Consider the following 17,933-nt stretch of genomic DNA (forward strand, 5'->3'; position numbering starts at 1 on the left):
TTGTTCTGGGTCCCAGTATGGACGGCACATCTTGGGTTCTCTGTGCCTGCAAGGCTGGTGGGGTATAAGGAGTGGAGGTAGGTTAGTTCCTGAAATCTTCAGCCTTTGAGTACCTTTCTAAGCTGCTTAGCCTGGCCTGGCTCGGCCAAGTCCTCTCCCTGAGCGAGTGGCAGGTATAGCAGGTGCTTGCTGTGAAGCTCGTGAGTGCTAGCTTTTAGTGTGTCCTACCCACATTTATTAGTAGTGAGCTCTGGAACTTTGGGGTACATATGATACTGGGTTTCTCCCTCTGTCTACAAACAAGAGCAGATGAGGGGTTGGGGGAGAACATTTGTATCATGGGAAAGGAGGGCAGGGTGGACACAATCCCCTCCAAGGCTCTGCCACTGTGGGGGAAAATAAGAGGTCCCGGTGGTAGTAAGGTTTGGAGCAGGTTCAGCTACTTATAGAAACTGGACCTTGAGTGGGAGGGGTCAGGGCTGCTTGTGGGAACTACCCGACAGGCTGGAGGGAACAGAAATTACAGCTTCATGTTATGGGCTCTGCTGCTCCATTGCTAGCAGCCATAAACCAGTGGAGAAAGTGCCCATCTCCATGGATCCCTGTCCCATGGAAGCCTGTGGCCAGGCTGGCCTCAGGTTGCCACTTGGGCACTGGCATGCCCTCCCCAGCCATGGACCTCATCTCTTCCTCTGCGGTAAGGGGTAAGAAGATGGGGCTGGTGGTGCTGTTTCCCTCAGTTGGGAGTTGCATTGGTACTAAGGCTGGCCTTGAGAACTGTCCTGGGCACCTCTGACGGCAGCCTTGGTCCTTCTACCCTGGGAGGGGACCATTTCCATCTTTCCAAGGCCCACTGTGTATTTCCCTGCTCTTCCTCTTACCCTGCACAGTGTTTTGCTTAACAGAGGGGCTGCTTCCTCCAAATCATCCAGTACTGCATGCACACAAAGGATCACTGGCCAGGCCAAAGCTGCAGGGCTGCACGCACTACCCAGAAAGCCCCAGGGACAAGGAGTAGACAGCCATCCTCCCTCCCCCAGGGCTCCCCTTCGGCCTACCGGAGTGCCAGGGGCCCAGAAACCATGTGAGCAGCAGCCAGAGGGGACAGCCTCCTTGAGTGCGTGGGCTTCCTGGGGGTGCATCAATGCCTGGTCACCTGGGGAGAAGACAGATGGTTACTCAGACAGGCATCAGCAAGGGAGGGAGGGATGAAGAGGAGACTATGAAGGACAGGCAACTGGTAGCCTCCCAGGATCCCTCACTCCCAGAAAGGTCAGGGACTCTATGTGGCGTAGGATACCTAGGAGCTGCCAAGCAAGAGACAGTGGCCACAGTGCCCTATAATCACACCCAATGGCAAGAGGGTTGAGGAGCCCAAGAGCAGATCTGAGAAGCGGAGAGGGTATTCACTACTTTCCCAACATGTGGCTTGGAGATTTAGGGTTCCTCAAAGGCCACCTAGTCTGGAGGTACTGGTGGCAGGAACACAATTCTAGTCAGGCTGCAGAGAGGTGGCAGGAGGCCCAGGCAGGCCCTTCCCAGGCTGCCCACATTTACATAACAAAAGGTCAAAATTGGAGCCACTTGTGCAAAGCCTATTTATAAGAACCAGTCTCAACCGCCCCTAGCTTCCCTGCCTCCTTCCCTCCCAGATCTTCTCTTCCCCAGAGGGCCCAGCCCCCTCCTGCCCAGCCTGACCACATGGCCTCCCCTCTCTGGTGGTTTCACCGCCCGAAGGCTTGCCCCAGCTGCAGGCTGGCCTTTCACTACCAGCCCGCCAAAGCAGCTGGCAGCTGCTGCCAGATGAGCATAGGCCTTTCTTCCCCCAAAGCTCTAGGTGCTCCAGGAGGGGGATCTTAGTGTTCTGGGTCTCTGGCACCCCACTCAAGCCAGCCTGGGCTTCCTTGGAATGGAGCCAGGAGTGGGGGAGGGGGCTACAGCAGCCTGGAACCCATCCTTGCCCGCCCCTCCTCCACCCAACCCCCAGGGCCAGGGAGGCTCAGCAGGTCCCTCAGGAATGTGACCAGACCCGGGTGCGGGCCTGAGGCTGAGAGGCCTCAGCTTCAGGCTGCCAGCTGTCTCTCCAGCCCTTGGCCCAGCTTCCCTCAGATGGAGCAGAAGTGTAAGCAGGGTGGGGGTTGGGGGGTAGGGGCAGAAAGAGGGGCAAATGGTTGGCTCAGGATTCCACCAAAGTCCCAAAGAGCAACAAAACCAGTTCTGGTGGTACAGAACCAAAAGCTCCAAATTTAATGAGGACCAGGCCTGGGTCTCCTCACCCAAGAGTAGGTAAAAGACTTTGTCAAGAGATAGAGCAGAGCCCAGTCTTGGAAGGGTGCAGAGGTCACAAGAACACTAGTGAGGACAGCCCCTAAGGACCCACAGGAAATCACAGGTGGCATGTGAGCCAGCCAATTACCCACCAGGAAGCCTAGGCCAACCCACCTGCTGCTTGCCTCGCTCCCCTCACAACGTGGGGTCAGCCAGAGTCCTGGCAACATATCACTCAGTGACTTCTGCCTCAGTGCCCACAGACCCTGCAACCACCCTTGACAGGGGTCTGACCAGCTACTGTACACCAGAAAATGAACGGCAGAAAAGGATTCAGGGTCACCTGAGCACCTCAGGGGTGGGAATGCCCTCCGTAAGTACTCAATGCCAGTGTCACTGTCGTGTCTTGCCTGGGAATTCACCAACCCAGGTTAAGCTGAGTGACTGACCAAGGTCTTCCAGCCAAGGAGGCACAGGCCCTAGGCTGTGCCAGACACGACTCCCAGCAGAATAGAGGAGGGCTAACCTCCCTGCTCCTTCCATAGGGGTCGGGGGTGGAGTGACCAACCACAGTTGGGTGCCCTGTGGAGAGCTCACAGAAGCACAATGTTGCCCTGCCTGCCATCCACACCCAGGGCGGCCAAGTCTGCCTACAAGTGACGATCTATCCTCACCTGAAGAGAGGGGGCCACACCCAACTATGTGGTACCTTGCAGCCTACAAAGCACTGCTCTTTTCTTCCTAATCCAAACGACAAGACAGCCAGAGTACTCTACCCACTCTCTACCAGATACCTACCCTGGAGACACCATGCCTGGGGGAGTGCCAAGGACCTGGAAACATGGTTGTGGGTGCTTGCAGAGAACCCCAATACAGAGGCTGGTTCCCAACCCTAGCAGGCGCCCAGGATGAGAATACAGGCTGCTACCCAGCAGCCACTGTAAGGAGACCCCAACAGTGTGGCTGTCGGCCCAAGGAGAGCAAGTCCAGCCCCAGACCACTGGCTCCCAGGATACCCAGGATCTGAAGCAGTGGAACAGCAGGACTTGAGAGCAGGGCTCTCAAGCTGACCAGATATTTCTCTAGGGCTGTGACCTAGCCTAGTGGTGGTGAACCTATGGCATGCGTGCCTCAGCGGGCTGTATTACTGAAAGCTTTAAAAGGTTCATCATGACTGACCTACTCTTTCCCAGGTACAAAACTTTCAAAGGACCCAGGGAAGGTACAAGAAAGGGGGGCACAGAAACTGTGCCCCTGGTTAGGAAACCCCAGCTCCAGATTCCCTGTGGATGGACCCCACAGAGACTGACCTCAGAAGGCAAGGACCAGCTCTCACCTTGAACAAAGACATGGTAGAACAAAATGACTGGGTTACCTTCCCTTCCTTCCTGGACACAACACCAACTACTATTTACTGGACATTGCTGTTCGCCCCGCCACACTGCCCCTTTCTATGTGCTTCATTCTTTAACCTTCATGGGCTCGGCGGCTCAGAAGCCTGTGTACTACACCTTCCCCAGGTGACCAAGCAGATGCCCCTCTCATCTTCCCAGTTTATCTGAGCCCTCATGCCAGCACCCACCCACCTCTCACCTCCTTACAAGAGAAGACAACCTGGGTTAGGTCATCTTCAGCCATGGGGATGCACACCTCTCCTGTTGCTGGTTTCCAGCCCACCTGTGATGCCAATGCAGGGTTCAGTATCCATTTCTCAATAGGCACAGAGCCCAAGGGCACATGGAAAGCAGCTCATGTGAGCAGAGCAGCCACAGTTCCTCCAGCTTCTTCCTGACTGGGCAGCCCTTAGTGTCTCCAGAGGGCAATCAAAACCCCAGGCCCAAGACACACTCCATGTCCACCTACTTCTCCACAAACCCTTGATCCCTTTACCCACACCCCCACAGACATCCTATGAATAGCCAATGAGGATGGCAGAGGACAGGGCTTGTGGCTTCCCACACCCACCTCACTGTCTCCCGACCCTCAGAGTGGCACTCTATTAGGGCACTCACCCATCCATGATCCCATGGGGACAGAGATCCCCTACCCGCCTCTATGTCTAGCTCTGACAGTCCATACGGCCTCAGGCTGGTGGGGTAGGGGGGCTGGTCCAGGCTACCTCCAGGTTTCTCTTTCCAATGGGCAGGAGAACATGCTGTGGCTCAGCATCTCTCCAAGGCGATGAAAAAGGAATGCAATCCTTGCTTATGAAGAGAACTCCACCCCCACCCCCTCATTCCAATGGGCACCACCCCACCTCAGCCTGGACACCAACCTTGCCCAGAACCTTGGACTCCACAGGCTGCCCACTCTGAACTGCTTCAGTTATTGGGCCTCCTTGGGGTTCCCCTCTGGACACCAGGCTGGCGGTCCTTCATCTGAGACAAAAGTATATCCCACCAGGCCACCAGTAAAGACCAAGCTCAGGGCGTGGTTTCAGGCCACATGATACTTCTCACCCTTCTCCCACTCAATGCTTGATCCCTGAGGCAGGAATGAGCCCTCCTGGAGGCTACTGCGGGCACCTGGACTGGAATTCTTCCTGCCTCAAGGCCAACCAAGAGGCCTGGTGAAAAGGGTAAAGGGCAGCGAAGGGAACCCTTCCTGAGGAGGCCTCCTACTCAGTTCTCCAGGACACTTTCTCATCCCACCTCCCTCCCTGGTGACCATCCCTCACTTCCTCAGAAGGGAACTTCCAGCAGGAGGCCTGGGGGATTGAGAAGCTCCAGGCCAGCCCACCCCAAAGAACTAAGTGGAGGGGCCGGGGATTTAGCTCAGTGGTTTTGCCGCCTGCCTCACAAGCACAAGGTCCCGAGTTCGATCCCTGGTACCAAAAAAAAGAACTAAATGGAGAGGGCTGCTTCCAGAAAGGAATGCCTACCCAGAAGTAGAGCAAAACAGGAACCCTCTGCTGGCACTGAAGACAGCTGAGAGTAAGCACCTCTGCCAGACAGAAAGGATAAGACATGCCAGGAAGAGCACAGCCAACAGGCAGCTTCCATTCTCAGAGGTTTAAGCATATCTGACTAGTGTCAGAGAGGATACTGAACATCCACCGCTACCCCTAAATCTGAATCTGAGGGCAGCATAAGCCCTGGTCCCACACCAACACCAACCCCCAATTATGTTCACTTCATGTTCCAGGTGTGGCCCGAATAGGTGTGGCTGCAAAGGGTAAGCACTCCCAAAGCAGAGTAGAGACTGCCTGGAAGGGACAAAGCAGCTCGGGATCCAGAAGAGCCCCAAGGCCCAGGCTGGACCCAACAGCCAGGCCGGAGCAGAAGACTCCATTCATTCTGTTCCTTCATCCCAGGGTCCTCCTCCATGAAGCCCTGCCCGTCACTACCCTCCACCATAGCCTATGCAGTGTCCTCGGTCTGTATGACAGGGGTTAGGGGTGTCATTCAACAGATCTGGTCTCACTGAAGCCTCCTATAGCCCCGTGAGAAGTATTATCTCCACCTCCAGTTGCAGATAAGAAAATGTTCTTGGAGGTTAAGCAACTTGCTCAAGGTGACAAAAACAAGCAGGCAGTAGTGAGGACTCAAAGCCTCACTTCAAGGCTATGGTCAGCCTTCCTCACCTTACTTTGACACAGGACCAGTGATGAGGCTCATGGAACGATTTGACTACCAAACTGTTCACAGGAGCTGAGGCAGCTGCTCTCCCACCCCAGCACCAGCAGAGCCTCACCTGGGCTGTGTTCTCCTGAACTCACTGTGCGGGCACAGGACCAGCTCTACCAGAAGGGACAAGGTGGAGCCTCATCATGCAGTCTGCTTTGGGGAGCTAAGAACAACTCCAGTTTCAGTGACTTCCTGCCATGCCACCAGGCATGGGCTGGTGGTGGATGGGGCACACCACTCTGGGCAAGCCTGGCCATGTAATCTAGCCCAGGTCTGGATGCTGGCCAGGCACTCCTGGCTCTGCTCCCAGACTGTCCTCCTGGAAAGCAACAGGCTCTGTACACACCAGGACCCCAGCCCTATCTCCACGGAAGCTTCTATGAAACAAACACTTGGGTTCCACTCAGCACATTGGCGATGTGGTGATGAGGATCTACTGGCCTTTTCCTTCACCTCAGGCCATCTCTGTTGCCCAAAGCAAGAGATAGCATCCATCCAAGCTCCGATGACTTCTCCAAACCCATCCTGAAAGCCCTGGGGCCCTACTGGAGACTCATGCTGCCCACTCTGAGCTGAGCTCTGCCTATTACCCTAACCACCGACCCATATGTGCTCTTTTTTTTTTGACACAGGGTCTCACTTTGTTCAGGATAGCCCTAAACTCACTATGTAGCCCAGGCTGTCCTCGAGCTCATGGCAATCCTCTTGCCTCTGCCTGCTGAGTGATGGGATTATAGGCATGTGCTGGCCTGGCCCTGTGCTGTTCCCTCTTGAGAGTAAAGTGCAGTACCCCACCAGGCCCTGTGGCCCCCGAACCTTGCACCCCCTAAAAGCACAGCCTCATCCCCTTCTTCTACCATTCCTGGCTTTGTTTTTTTGTGGTGCTGGCGATTAAATCCAGTGCCTCATGCGTGCTAGGCAAGTACTCTACCAGTGAGATACATCCTTGGCCCTTTTTTAAAATGTTTATTCTGACATAGGGTCTCACGAAATTGTCCAGACTGAACTAAAACTTGCAATACTGCCTCAGACTCCCAGGTAGCTGGGATTACAGGTGTGTACCACCATATCTGGCTTCGAAGCCAGTCATGAGTTGGACCAGTTAGATTTTCCCTGCTGATGCTGTCCCAGAGAAGGCCCAGGCCTGGTCCTGCCTGGCTGTGCACACTTTCGGGAGAGGTACTTGAAGATGAGGAATAACTGAAGAATGTAAGGAATATTAGGGAAACCAGGCTTACCTCCAAACTGTGTCCACACTGTCCTGACCTCCTGGGAGGGGCCTGAGCTATGGCTAAAAGATGCATGGGGAGCTATAGCACGGAAGTACCAAGAAGTTGGCAGGACAGCAGAGCAGGGGGTAGCTGCCATCCCTCCGAGGCAAAGACAAAGTAGAAATTGAGAGGCAAGACAGTCCAGTATGTGCTTCTCAGAGGCCTCTATGGCCCCAAACCCCCGACCTTTTGCTCATGGGTGTGGCCCAAGGACCAGCAGCAACATCACCTAGGAGCCCTTTACAAATGAAGATTCCCAGATCCCACTTGGAGATACCAAATAGAGCTCGAATCTTATCTTAGCCCCTGGAGAAGCAATGTGCACTCACAATGAGAAGTGCCGGGTGGGGAATGAGCCTTCTACTGCTTGGAAAGCCAAATGTTTTGCAAGCAGAAAGTGCTCAACTGAGGGACATTAAGTAGAAGAAAAAACCCCAAAAGGAAGACACATTTCCCAACAAGGTCAACAATCCCAGCAAGTGGTAACCATAAATGGCAGACCTAGAACATGAAACAGATGAGACAGTGAGGTCCAGCCTTACAGCCAGGCACCTTGGAGCCAGGATAGCGGTTACAGGTTGGGGGAAGGTTTCTGAACAACAAACCCTCAGCAGAGAAGAGGCGTGGGCAATGGATAAAGAAACAGTTCTACAGGCTGGAGGTGTAACTCAGTGCTAGAGCACTTGCCTAGCATGTGAGAGGTCCTGGATTCAATCTCTAGAACCAAAAACAGAGAAAGAGAGACAAAGAAAGACAGATCCATGAGGAAGGGAAGAAGGAAATGCAATGACAGTACAGCAGTAAATAGGTGGAAATTCCACACTCACAGAGTTAAAAGGGCACAGGGAAACCTGGGCCACTCAGGGACTATCATAATCATCTCACCTGCCTGGGGACATCCTTCCAATGAGGTAACTGAGCCCCAAAGGGAGGTACATGTCACAGGTGAGTCATGGCAATTGCCTAGCCCACAGCTCCAGGAGGCAGACTCTCCACTTTCCCAATCTCAAAACCAATCCTGGTAGCTAACAATTTCTTATGCCAAGTAGAGACTTTAAAGAATTAAAAAACAAAAACCCTATCATCTTCTATCACCATTACTTCATAAAAGCTAACATTCCAATGACCAAAAACATAGGATGAACCATTCCCCAATGTAGATAAGTTCCCCCCCAAGAAAAGAGTGGCTGCTAACTCTTCACCCACATTTCTGTCCAAGAATGGTAAAAGTTCTGGGGCAAGCTGGCATTAAAAAAACGATAGTGCCCTGCTGCACGGCAGTGTGACCCTCTGGCCAGAACAAAACTGAGATGGCATGCATCTTGAGTCTTTTGTCTTGGCAGCAAAAAATAAAAACATGAAAATTCCATGCCAAACAATAATGATGGGATTTTAACTAGCCAACAAAGACTAAAAGAACATTCCCCAGATTTGAGAGACAGGGGTCTATTTTAAAATAAGACTAGGAATGGCTGACACAGTAGCACACACCTGTAATCCCAGCTGCACAGGAAGCTAAGGCAGGAGGACTACAGCACCACATATTTAGGCTGAATGACATGAAATGAGCTGTGTAGAGGTCAAAAACAGCTGATTAATTTGTTTTACTCACATTCAACACAGAGTAGATGAATCTCTCAAAAACACTGCTGAAGAAAGAAGCCAGACGCAAAGAAACTATGAGGTACAGTTTCACTTACGTAATTTCAAAAGCAGGCAATACTAATCCAGCCCTAGCTGTAAAGAGGAGCATTAGAAGAGACTGCAAAGGGTTCACAGAAGGGTTCTGGGCTGGTTTCTCAATCTGAATGCTGGTTACACAAGCATGTTCACTGAATTCTTAGAGCTATGCACACTTTCTCCATAGGACGCACTTCAATTCCATACAGTGCATAGACACTTTTGGATGATGGTCTACCAAGTAGACCCAGTCCAAGACAGCCCCTGAACCTTCAAATAGTAACAACCACATCACAAGAGGTAGAATACTGGCAGGAAGCTGGCAACATGTCAAAAGTCCAAGAGTGTGTCCTGAAGAGGAACTCACAGGAAACCTTGAGACCACTTGAAAATTTTTTTATTAGGAGCAGACTCAGCCACCTAAAGATGAAAAAAACCACCCTAAAATGTTCTTTAATCATCCTAGGTCTCACACTGGGAGTGGGACAAGGAGGGGCTCTCAGATCCTGAAAGAACAGCAAACTCAAGAGCTGGGCAGAAGAGATCCAAATAGTAGGACACCAAAGAACGCCCAGCCAGGATCTCAAGCAAGCATTTGGGTATATCAAAGGGAGGAAGTCAAGAAAATAAGGAAGGTCCTCAGAAATCTGAGGTCAAAACAAACTGCTAGCGAGAAGGAAGCAGCCCACAGTTCTGCTTGGGTAATCCACCCCACATCTCCAGTGCTTCAAACAAATGGTTCAGAAGCTACAGCCAAAGATCAAGGATCAAGTTTTTTACTAAAAATAGGAAAGTGGGGGGAAATCAAGTTAGAGATATCTTAGGCACCCATCAAAGCTTAGAAAGCAATTTTTTTTTTTTTTTTTTTTTTGGAAACAAGGTCTCAATATGTAGCCCCAGGAGGCCTCGAACTCCCAAGTGCTGGGATTACAGGTGTGCACCACCACACCTGGCTAGAAAGCAATTTTAAAGGATAAAATTAAGGAACTGCTGTGGAAAATATTATAATCTATGACCCTGAGCCACAAAAGCCTTCAGGTGGGACAATTAACAAAGAGGTCTCACCTGTCCAGCAGCTAACTTGAAAGAGTCTAATAAAGGAGAAGCTGATAGCTCCACACAGGGACTGGAGCCCCACTGGGACTTGGGCAGGATGGGAATGCTCAGTTTCACTGTACAGTACTTTTTCAATTCAATGCCAGGAACCAGGGATTTAGCTCAGTGGTTCCACCGCCTGCCTCCCAGGCACAAGGTCCCAAGTTCCATCCCCGGTACAAAACAAAAATAAACAAATAAATTCAATGTCAGTAGTGCAGGAAGGATTATTTAGCATTAAGGAAACAGTTTGGGGACAGAAAATAAAATAAACAAGCACTTATCTGCCTGGAGGAAAATAACTCAAGGGTGGAAAGTGGACTACTTAGGAAACAGCAAAAATAAAAAGTGAAAACTACCAAATGTCACTGCTGGTAGGACACGTGGTTATGTGTGGAATAGTACTATCACAGAACTCTCTAAGCAGGGAACAGGAACACAAAAAACACAGTCACAGTCACAAAGTGGTCAGTCTCTCCAGGGTGTACAGTGTTCAGTTCTGTATGTGGAGCACAAACCCAGCTAAAACAAGCTGCCCAATGTTTTGGGATCCAGACAGTTGCAGGAAATGACAAAGAAAAGCTAGGGAAAGGTTAACTCACAATTCAGAATAGTGGCTTTTAGGGAGGAGAGAATGAAGGTGGAGGAGAGAATGTGGGTGTCCAAGGGACTGAGGGAGGCTGCTTCTTACTTGTTGATGGGGGGGGCTAGGTAGGGTATACTAATTAGTAGGACCCCACTATTGATTTCATAGTGGGTTTTCCACTATTCCTGTATTTAAGATGTGTATGTATATACATGTAATTTATATCATCTGGTTATTATTTTTGTAAATAACTTCTTAGAGCTTAATCACTAGGTGTATTAAGGACACTGAGCCCCCCCTTCTGTGCAGAAGTCCCAAAAGAAGGGGGGGGGGTGCGCATTCCTGATCCAGGAAGGAGCCAAGAGGCTAAAGCTGAGGGACCCTCCCAGAGCACCTCCTTCTCACCACCAGTAAATTCCTCAGAGCCACGGTGTTGGGCAACTGCAGCAACAACACACAGATGAAGGCTTTGGAGGGCTCAGTTCCCACAGCAAATAACCCAGAACATATATCACCCTGTCCTCATAAATACATAGCAAAAGAAGTTGGGGCCTCCATACCAAGACAGCACGCATGCCTAACCCAACCCAACAGGAGTTGCCTAGGACAGGAAAATCCTAGGTATCCTTCCAAGGACTGGATGCAAAGGCAAAGGAATGACAGAGTCAGGGCCACTCTAAGTAAAAAGATGAAAGTCTAAAACACCTATCTCAGTGGTACAGCACTTACCTAGCATGTGTAAAAGACTTGGGTTCCTTCCTTATTCAATCAATCTCTCTCTCTCTCTCTCTGAACCAAAGTCTAGAACATGACTCCCCCGTGCAGCCCCTCCAAGTCCCTGCCTTCTCTGATTTGAAGTCCAATAAATCCTGAGTTATCTTTCACAAATACCCATCAAGTCACTTCCCCTGCTTAAATCTTTCAATGGATTCCTGAGGCCTGGGATAAAGTCCATGCTCTGACCTGGCACAGAGAGCTCTTCCCTCAGGAGCACGAAGCCCACCTGCCCCTTCCCATAGTCCCGCCCTGCAGGATGTGTCCTCCAATGGGAGGACCTTTCCCTTTGAGTCCCTTCCTCATCAAAGCCCAACTGCCTTTTCACCTGTCCTCGCCAAGTATCAGCACTAGCTGCCGAGGTGTTTCTGTCCTGTCCCTATCTCCCTCCTGCCCACCCAGACTCCCACTGCTTGACACCCAGTGTCAAGGGCCCTGGCCCCAACCAGCCAAACGGCAGCACCACTTGTATGTTCAGAAGCATCTGTTGGATGAGCAAATGCCAGTCAGGAAGAGGTAAAGCTGAGAAGAGACAAGATGAAGTAATACACAAAAAAAAGATGGATAAGGAGGCAGAGGCTCTCCCTCGTCACTGATCCAAAATCATGTTAACATTCTTAAAAAATTACTTGGGACTTAGGCAGGCAAAGTGTCACATGCCTGTAATCCCAGCACTTGAGGCACCAAGAGAATTGCTGAGTTCAAGGGTAGCCTGGGGTATATTGTGGGTTCAAGGCCAGCCTGAACTGTTTCAAAAACAAACAACAAAAGTCAGAAAAAGATAAACTTTTGCTTATGTGGCTTTTATGTTACTGTATTTGATATTATTGTACCCATATATGTCACTGTTCTAGTTACTGTACTTAAAAAAACTGATTTTAAAAATACTGATTTAAAATATCAACAATAACCCAGGTGTGGTGGCGCACACCTGTACTACAGTTAGTTCAAGGCCAGCCTGAGCTACATTTCAAGACCCTATTTCAAAAAAAAAAAAAAAACCCAATAAATTTAGTTCATGTCAACATGCCTGTTCTACCACTGAGCTACACTCCCAGTCCTTTTCATTTATTTATTTTTAGATAGAGTCTTGATAAGTTAGTTGCGCAGGTGGGACTCAACCTTGTGATCCTCCTACCTCAGCATCCCAGAGCCCTGGGATTAGAGGGATATACAACCAAACCCAGCTGTGGAGTTCCTTTGTTTTGTTTTGGTTTTACAGTACTAGGGATTGAACCTAGGATCTTCTCATTGAGGTACATCCCCAGTCTTTTTATTTTTGACAGAGAGTCTCAAACTAAGTTGCCCAGGCTGGGCTTGAATTATTTACAATCCTCTTGCCTCAGCTCTCCACAGTGCTGCAACTACAGGCATAGAAGCCTAGCTTCTCTTTTTAAATTAATCATGGTTATGTCTTTTTTTTCTTCTGATGCTGGGACTTGAACTCAGCAGTTCACACACTAGGCAAGCAGTCTACAATACACCATGCCCCAGCCCAATTTCTTGATTACTATACTAAAGTGTGATGAGTGGGTTTCTTAAAAACTGCAATGTAGAATCTAAAATCCTATCAGTGACTATTTGGCTGCGCCTAAATCCATTGGTCTACCTTACATTCCTCCAGAGAACTGTTGTTTTTGGTGGTGTATAAGACTGAACTCAGGGCTGTGTGCATGCTTGAAGTTCTCTACCACTGAGGCCTCCCTCCTTTTTTCTTAAGATGGCAGTCTTATTACGTTGCCCAGGCTGGCCTCAAACTCAAGTGACCTTCCCACCTCAGCCTCCTGAGTAGCTGGGAATATAGGAATACACTACCACACACAGCTACAGAGGATTTTGTGTCATCATTGGTCATTTGGAAATTATTGGTTGACTGGGTTAATTTGTCTCATTTCATTATAAAATACCAATAAAATACCAAGAAACCTCACAAGTTACTATTGCTGATGGGGGGCACCCTGGGGGCTGAATCCAGGGCCTTCACACTGAGCCATATCTTCAGCCCTTTTTGTATTTTTTGATTTGAGTCAGGGTCTCACTAAGTCTCTAAATCACCCCAAGCTGGGCTTGAATTTGCAATCCTCCTGCCTCAGCCTCCCAGAGTGCTAGGATTACAGGCATGTGCCATGCCTGCCCTCACTGCTCATCTTATCAGAGAAGTCTAAGTGCAGGGCTCATGGTGATAAATGTTTCCCAGCATTCTGATTTTTTCTTAAAAGCTCAAATTTTTCATTGACCAAAAAAAAAAAAAAGTTTCCCTTGAAGAACAGATTCGCTTAATTCATTTTCAAGAAAATTGGGCCTAAGGGCCGGGGATTTAGCTCAATGGTTTCGCCGCCTGCTGAGCAAGCAGAAGGACCCGAGTTCGATCCCCGGTACCAAAAAATAAAAAAGAGAAAGAACACTGGGCCGAGGATTTAGCTCAGTGGCACCGCGCCTACCTCGAAAGCGCAAGGTCCTGAGTTCGATCCCTGGCACCAAAAAAAAGAAAAGAAAAGAAAAGAAAAATCAGCTAGTTTGGCTCCCAGTTCAAACATGAAGCACTTTTCCCAGATACACTGTTGTACTTGAGTCTGCAGCAGCAGAACCCCTTGCATTTTTCCCACTTTATCACACAGAATACTAAAAAGTTGTGCACTCAAGGGTTGAGATTTAATATTCAATCACCTCTACTGCCTTCCCCAGACACATGTAAAACTGGCAATCACAGCCCAGGCACTGGCTGACAGTGGAGAGAATGACTGGGGGTGTGTACCACAGGCAGTGAGTATTATACTGGGCAAAGACCAGTAACTTCTAAAATATTATAAAAAGGGTCCAGGAGTCTGCTAACAACTCTTGGAGAACAGATGGTATGCACTGCCACATATTTCTAACAACTCATTCTACAAGCAAGAAAAATGAGTTCCAAAGAGGTTAAGGACTGGCCTGAAAAGAAACACGTTTGACACAAGTCCTCTTCCCACGAAAACATTGAAATCCTGTGCAAGCAGCCTACTATCAACCTTAAGAGTAACAAATTTTAAACAAATAAAAGGAAGTGTAATTTCAAATGGCTTCCACAAGCCAGTAGTGCCACATGCCTGCAATCCCAACAATCCCAAGGCAAGAGGATCTTAAGTTTAAGGACAGCCTGAGTGACTTAGTGAAACTGTTTCAAAAATTTTTTAAATTTAGGAGGCTGGGGCAGAAGGATTGCCATAAATTCAAGATTAGACTGGGCTACACAGTGAGCTAAGGCCAGCCTGAACATACCACCTTGTCTCAAAAAAAAAAAAAACTTTTTTGTTTTGTTTTGTTTTATAGTAAAAAAAAAAAAAAGGGGGGACAGGGATGTGAAGGCCTTGGGTTCTATGCCCAGCACCACCAAAAAAAAAAAAGGCATCTCCAAATACTCTAAAAAAGGGAGAGCCTACAGAAGCTATTAGGGAAACTCCCTGACAGCAATGTTGCCCCTGCCCTGCCTCCACAGGCTGTGGACGTGGGCCATTTGCACCTGGAGGCAGAAGGGATCCATGGGGGAGGGTTTCCACCAGGAAGCAGGATGTGCATGCTGCCTGCTGGGGGCATGAAGTCAAAGTCCCCTCCTGCCCAAAGCAGCTAAGCCAGCCCTGCTGCCCTTATCAGCGTCAACACATGCATGGAATGTGGGACTTTGGAAACAATCCCCTCCCCTCAGCCTGCACAGGGGCTGCCTGGGGCTCACACCTGGCCTTCTGGGGCTCAGGTACACCTACCACAGCCAAAAGGCAACCCAAGCCCAGTCCTAGTGGCACTTCAGAGGCTGTGGCTTGGTCTCTCCTCTCCTTGCTCTGACCTGCTGGGCCCATCCATGGCGAGGTCACTCTGCTCCCATACCACCAGTGGCCCCCACACCAGCAGCTGTCCCTCTCATTCGGCCAGACTGAAAGAATTCCAAGAGAAGGGAAGGTAATCAGCTCAACCTCCCCCCACCCTCCAACACCCAGACCACCCCACAGGCCTCTCCTGGACTTGGTCAGCAAAGGCATATGTTCCCATGGAGTAGATAATTCTAACATGCCAGAGGGGAACAAGCTCTGATGAAGGATAAAGATGCCCCAGACAGCCCCCTCTCTGCCCTCTGGCCCTTGGGAATGAGGGGGAACCCAAAAGAAACCACCCTCGAGCTCACTCAAAATGAAAACCTCAAGCCAGGTGCGGTGGTGAGGCCTGTAGTCCCAGCTACTCATGAGGCTGAGAAGAGAGAATTACTTGAGATCGGGAGTTCCAGACCAGCCTGGAAAACACAGCAAGACTGTCTCAAAAAATAATAATGAAAACCTCAGCTGTCCTTCAGCCCAAGCATCACTCAGAAAAAGGAGCCCTCTCAAGGCACAAGGCTTCTATGCAAACCTGTCAGAACTAGGTCATTTCCTACCTGTGTGACTTATGCGAATTAACCTCTCTGAGCCACTTGTACAATAGAGATTGATAAAAAGATCAGGACCCCACAGGTATGTCCTGAGGATTAAATTAAAGGGTAAAAGTCCTATGACAAGGCTGAGCACAAGATAAGAGCACAAAATGAAAGCCTGCCCTCTTCCATCACTGCCCTATTACAATGGTATCTCGGTTCACGAACTCAATTTTCTCTACGATTCTGCTCATAAACTGGACAAGAACCAAATCAAATTTCCCCATTAAGGTCAACATTGAATGTAACCACTGAATTTGATTTGGTTCTCATCCAACTCAGTTTGCGACCAGAACTGTGGAAAGAATCAAGTTCATGAACCCAGGTACCAGTGTATTCTGTCAGGAACTCTGTAGAAACCATCCTCCTCATTTTCAAGCAAAGCTCCCAGAGCACTTATCAGGCAGAATTGCCTTCTGCCAAACAGAAAAGCCATGAGGTATGCTGAGGTAAAAAAGCAAAGGGTCTAAGGCAGGTAGGTATCCACTCCCAAAACCACTCACTCCCAAGATCAAACTCCCTAGGCCCATCCGCCTAATCCACAAAGATGAAATACAGCACAAGAGAAGCCATAGGAAGGCCACCTTGCCTTAATCCCTACCACTCCCTACCTCCTCAGTCCCCATATGCACCCTTGACCCTATCTGCCCATGCCACATTCCCTTCTAAATGACCATCCTTCCTACCTGAGCCATACTACATCCAGAGGCCCTCAGTCCCACTGCATGGAAAGCTGCCCCAGCATATACAAACTAAACCCCAGGATAGTCCATCGCTCTGTTCTAGCAAAGGGAGCCAAGCTGATCCAGGCCTTACCTGAAGCTCTATCTCCCACACTCCTTCAGTCTCCCTCCCACGCTTCCTTCCTTGTCCCTTAGTGGTGGGGTCACACACCTACCCGAGATAACACAGTCCAGGAAACAAACCTCAAAGACCAGTTTCCCATCTCCCAGGAACATCCAGGTCAGAGACCTGTCCAGTCACACTTTGGCTGTGACCACAGAGGACTTGTCAGGAAGCCAAAAGGAATCCAAACCACCTGACAGGCTACCCAGAGGCCAATGGCAACCCAAAAAAGTACCCAAAAAACAAAACCCAGACTGCAGGACAGGCCAAATTGAGTCCTGGGACTGGGGGACAAAGGCAGTACTCCAGGGGACCTCTCAGAAAGAGCTCTCAGTACACACAGCCCAGCACTCAACCCCCTGTGCCTGACGCTCCTTTGGTGCCTAACTTCTTCTGTCCATTCCTTCAGTAGTTAACTGCTGATCCCACTGGGTCCTCAAAGTAAACCAGTTCTTACCACCCCAGGTCATAGCACTGCCCCACTCAGATTCACTGTGACACAGATTCATGATCAACACAACTGTAACACTACTGGAACAGTGGCTCACAGCCTAGGCCACACACTTTGCTCACTGTAGGAAATGGGAGTAGCTTCCCGAGACAGACTGGCTCCAAGGTACAGCCTGACAATTATGAGAGCCAGACAGCGTGGGCAACGGCACTGCAAGTGGATGTCCAGCTGTGCCAACTGCCCAGAAAAGTCCTGCTGTGTCCCCACAGGACCATGGCACAGAGGTCCTAGGCCCTACCCTTCCTCGAATGAGGACTTGCCAAGAGCTTACTACATCCCAAAGTGGCTGGGTAAGGGAGATACAGAGGCCATTGAACAGGGCTCAGGGTCCTCCCCCTTAAAGGGCTCACAACTAGGTGATGAAGAGGCCATAAGGGCTCAAGCCCCAGCAGGGAAATGTGAGTGACCCTTTCCTACACTTTTTCAAGAACCCACTGACCTAGAGGTGCTCCCAGGAATGAAGCCTGAGGCCCCAGATAGTTGTCACACCCATCCCAGAGCCAACAGCATCTTCCTTCTCTACACCAGGCCTAATCCCACCTGAAATTAACCACCTCACTGAACCTTCATCACTCTCGAAATCCCCAAAGGATGGATGGGGGGAACCTGGTGGGAGCCTGCCTTTCCATACCGCACACTCCCCCTCCTCACTCACACCCCCTTGAAGGGAGATTAGCCTTAAACAGGAGACAAGTACCTACTAGGTGATACCATCTCACAAGGAGCAGCCAGGCCTTCCTCTTCTCATCTTGGAAAGGATCTTAAGAGGCTGGAAGGACCTCCAAGTTCCCCTGCTCTAAGCCCACCCCACACATCTCCCACCCATACATGTACATACAAA

General features: G+C 49.8%; 1 protein-coding gene across 8 annotated transcripts in view; it reads right to left on the minus strand.

Annotated features, from left to right (window-relative positions):
• The window catches only part of Hic2 (HIC ZBTB transcriptional repressor 2), a 66,721-nt gene that overhangs the window by 44,436 nt on the left and 4,352 nt on the right, over positions 1–17,933 (minus strand). For 2 of the 8 annotated variants that reach the window (XM_021257114.2, XM_004843303.3), the window contains exon 2: positions 1,059–1,156. In XM_021257114.2, coding sequence (XP_021112773.2) covers positions 1,059–1,084 — 26 coding nt within the window. In that variant the 5' untranslated portion in view covers positions 1,085–1,156. Of the gene's footprint in view, positions 1–1,058; positions 17,929–17,933 lie in introns of those variants that run through there. The other 6 variants (XM_087198515.1, XM_087198514.1, XM_004843305.4 and 3 more) reach the window with 6 other exon arrangements.

Source organism: Heterocephalus glaber, unplaced genomic scaffold, assembly GCF_053883595.1.
Source record: "Heterocephalus glaber isolate CG9 unplaced genomic scaffold, H.glaber_assembly_v1.0 deba00001687, whole genome shotgun sequence".
Lineage (NCBI taxonomy): Eukaryota > Metazoa > Chordata > Mammalia > Rodentia > Bathyergidae > Heterocephalus > Heterocephalus glaber.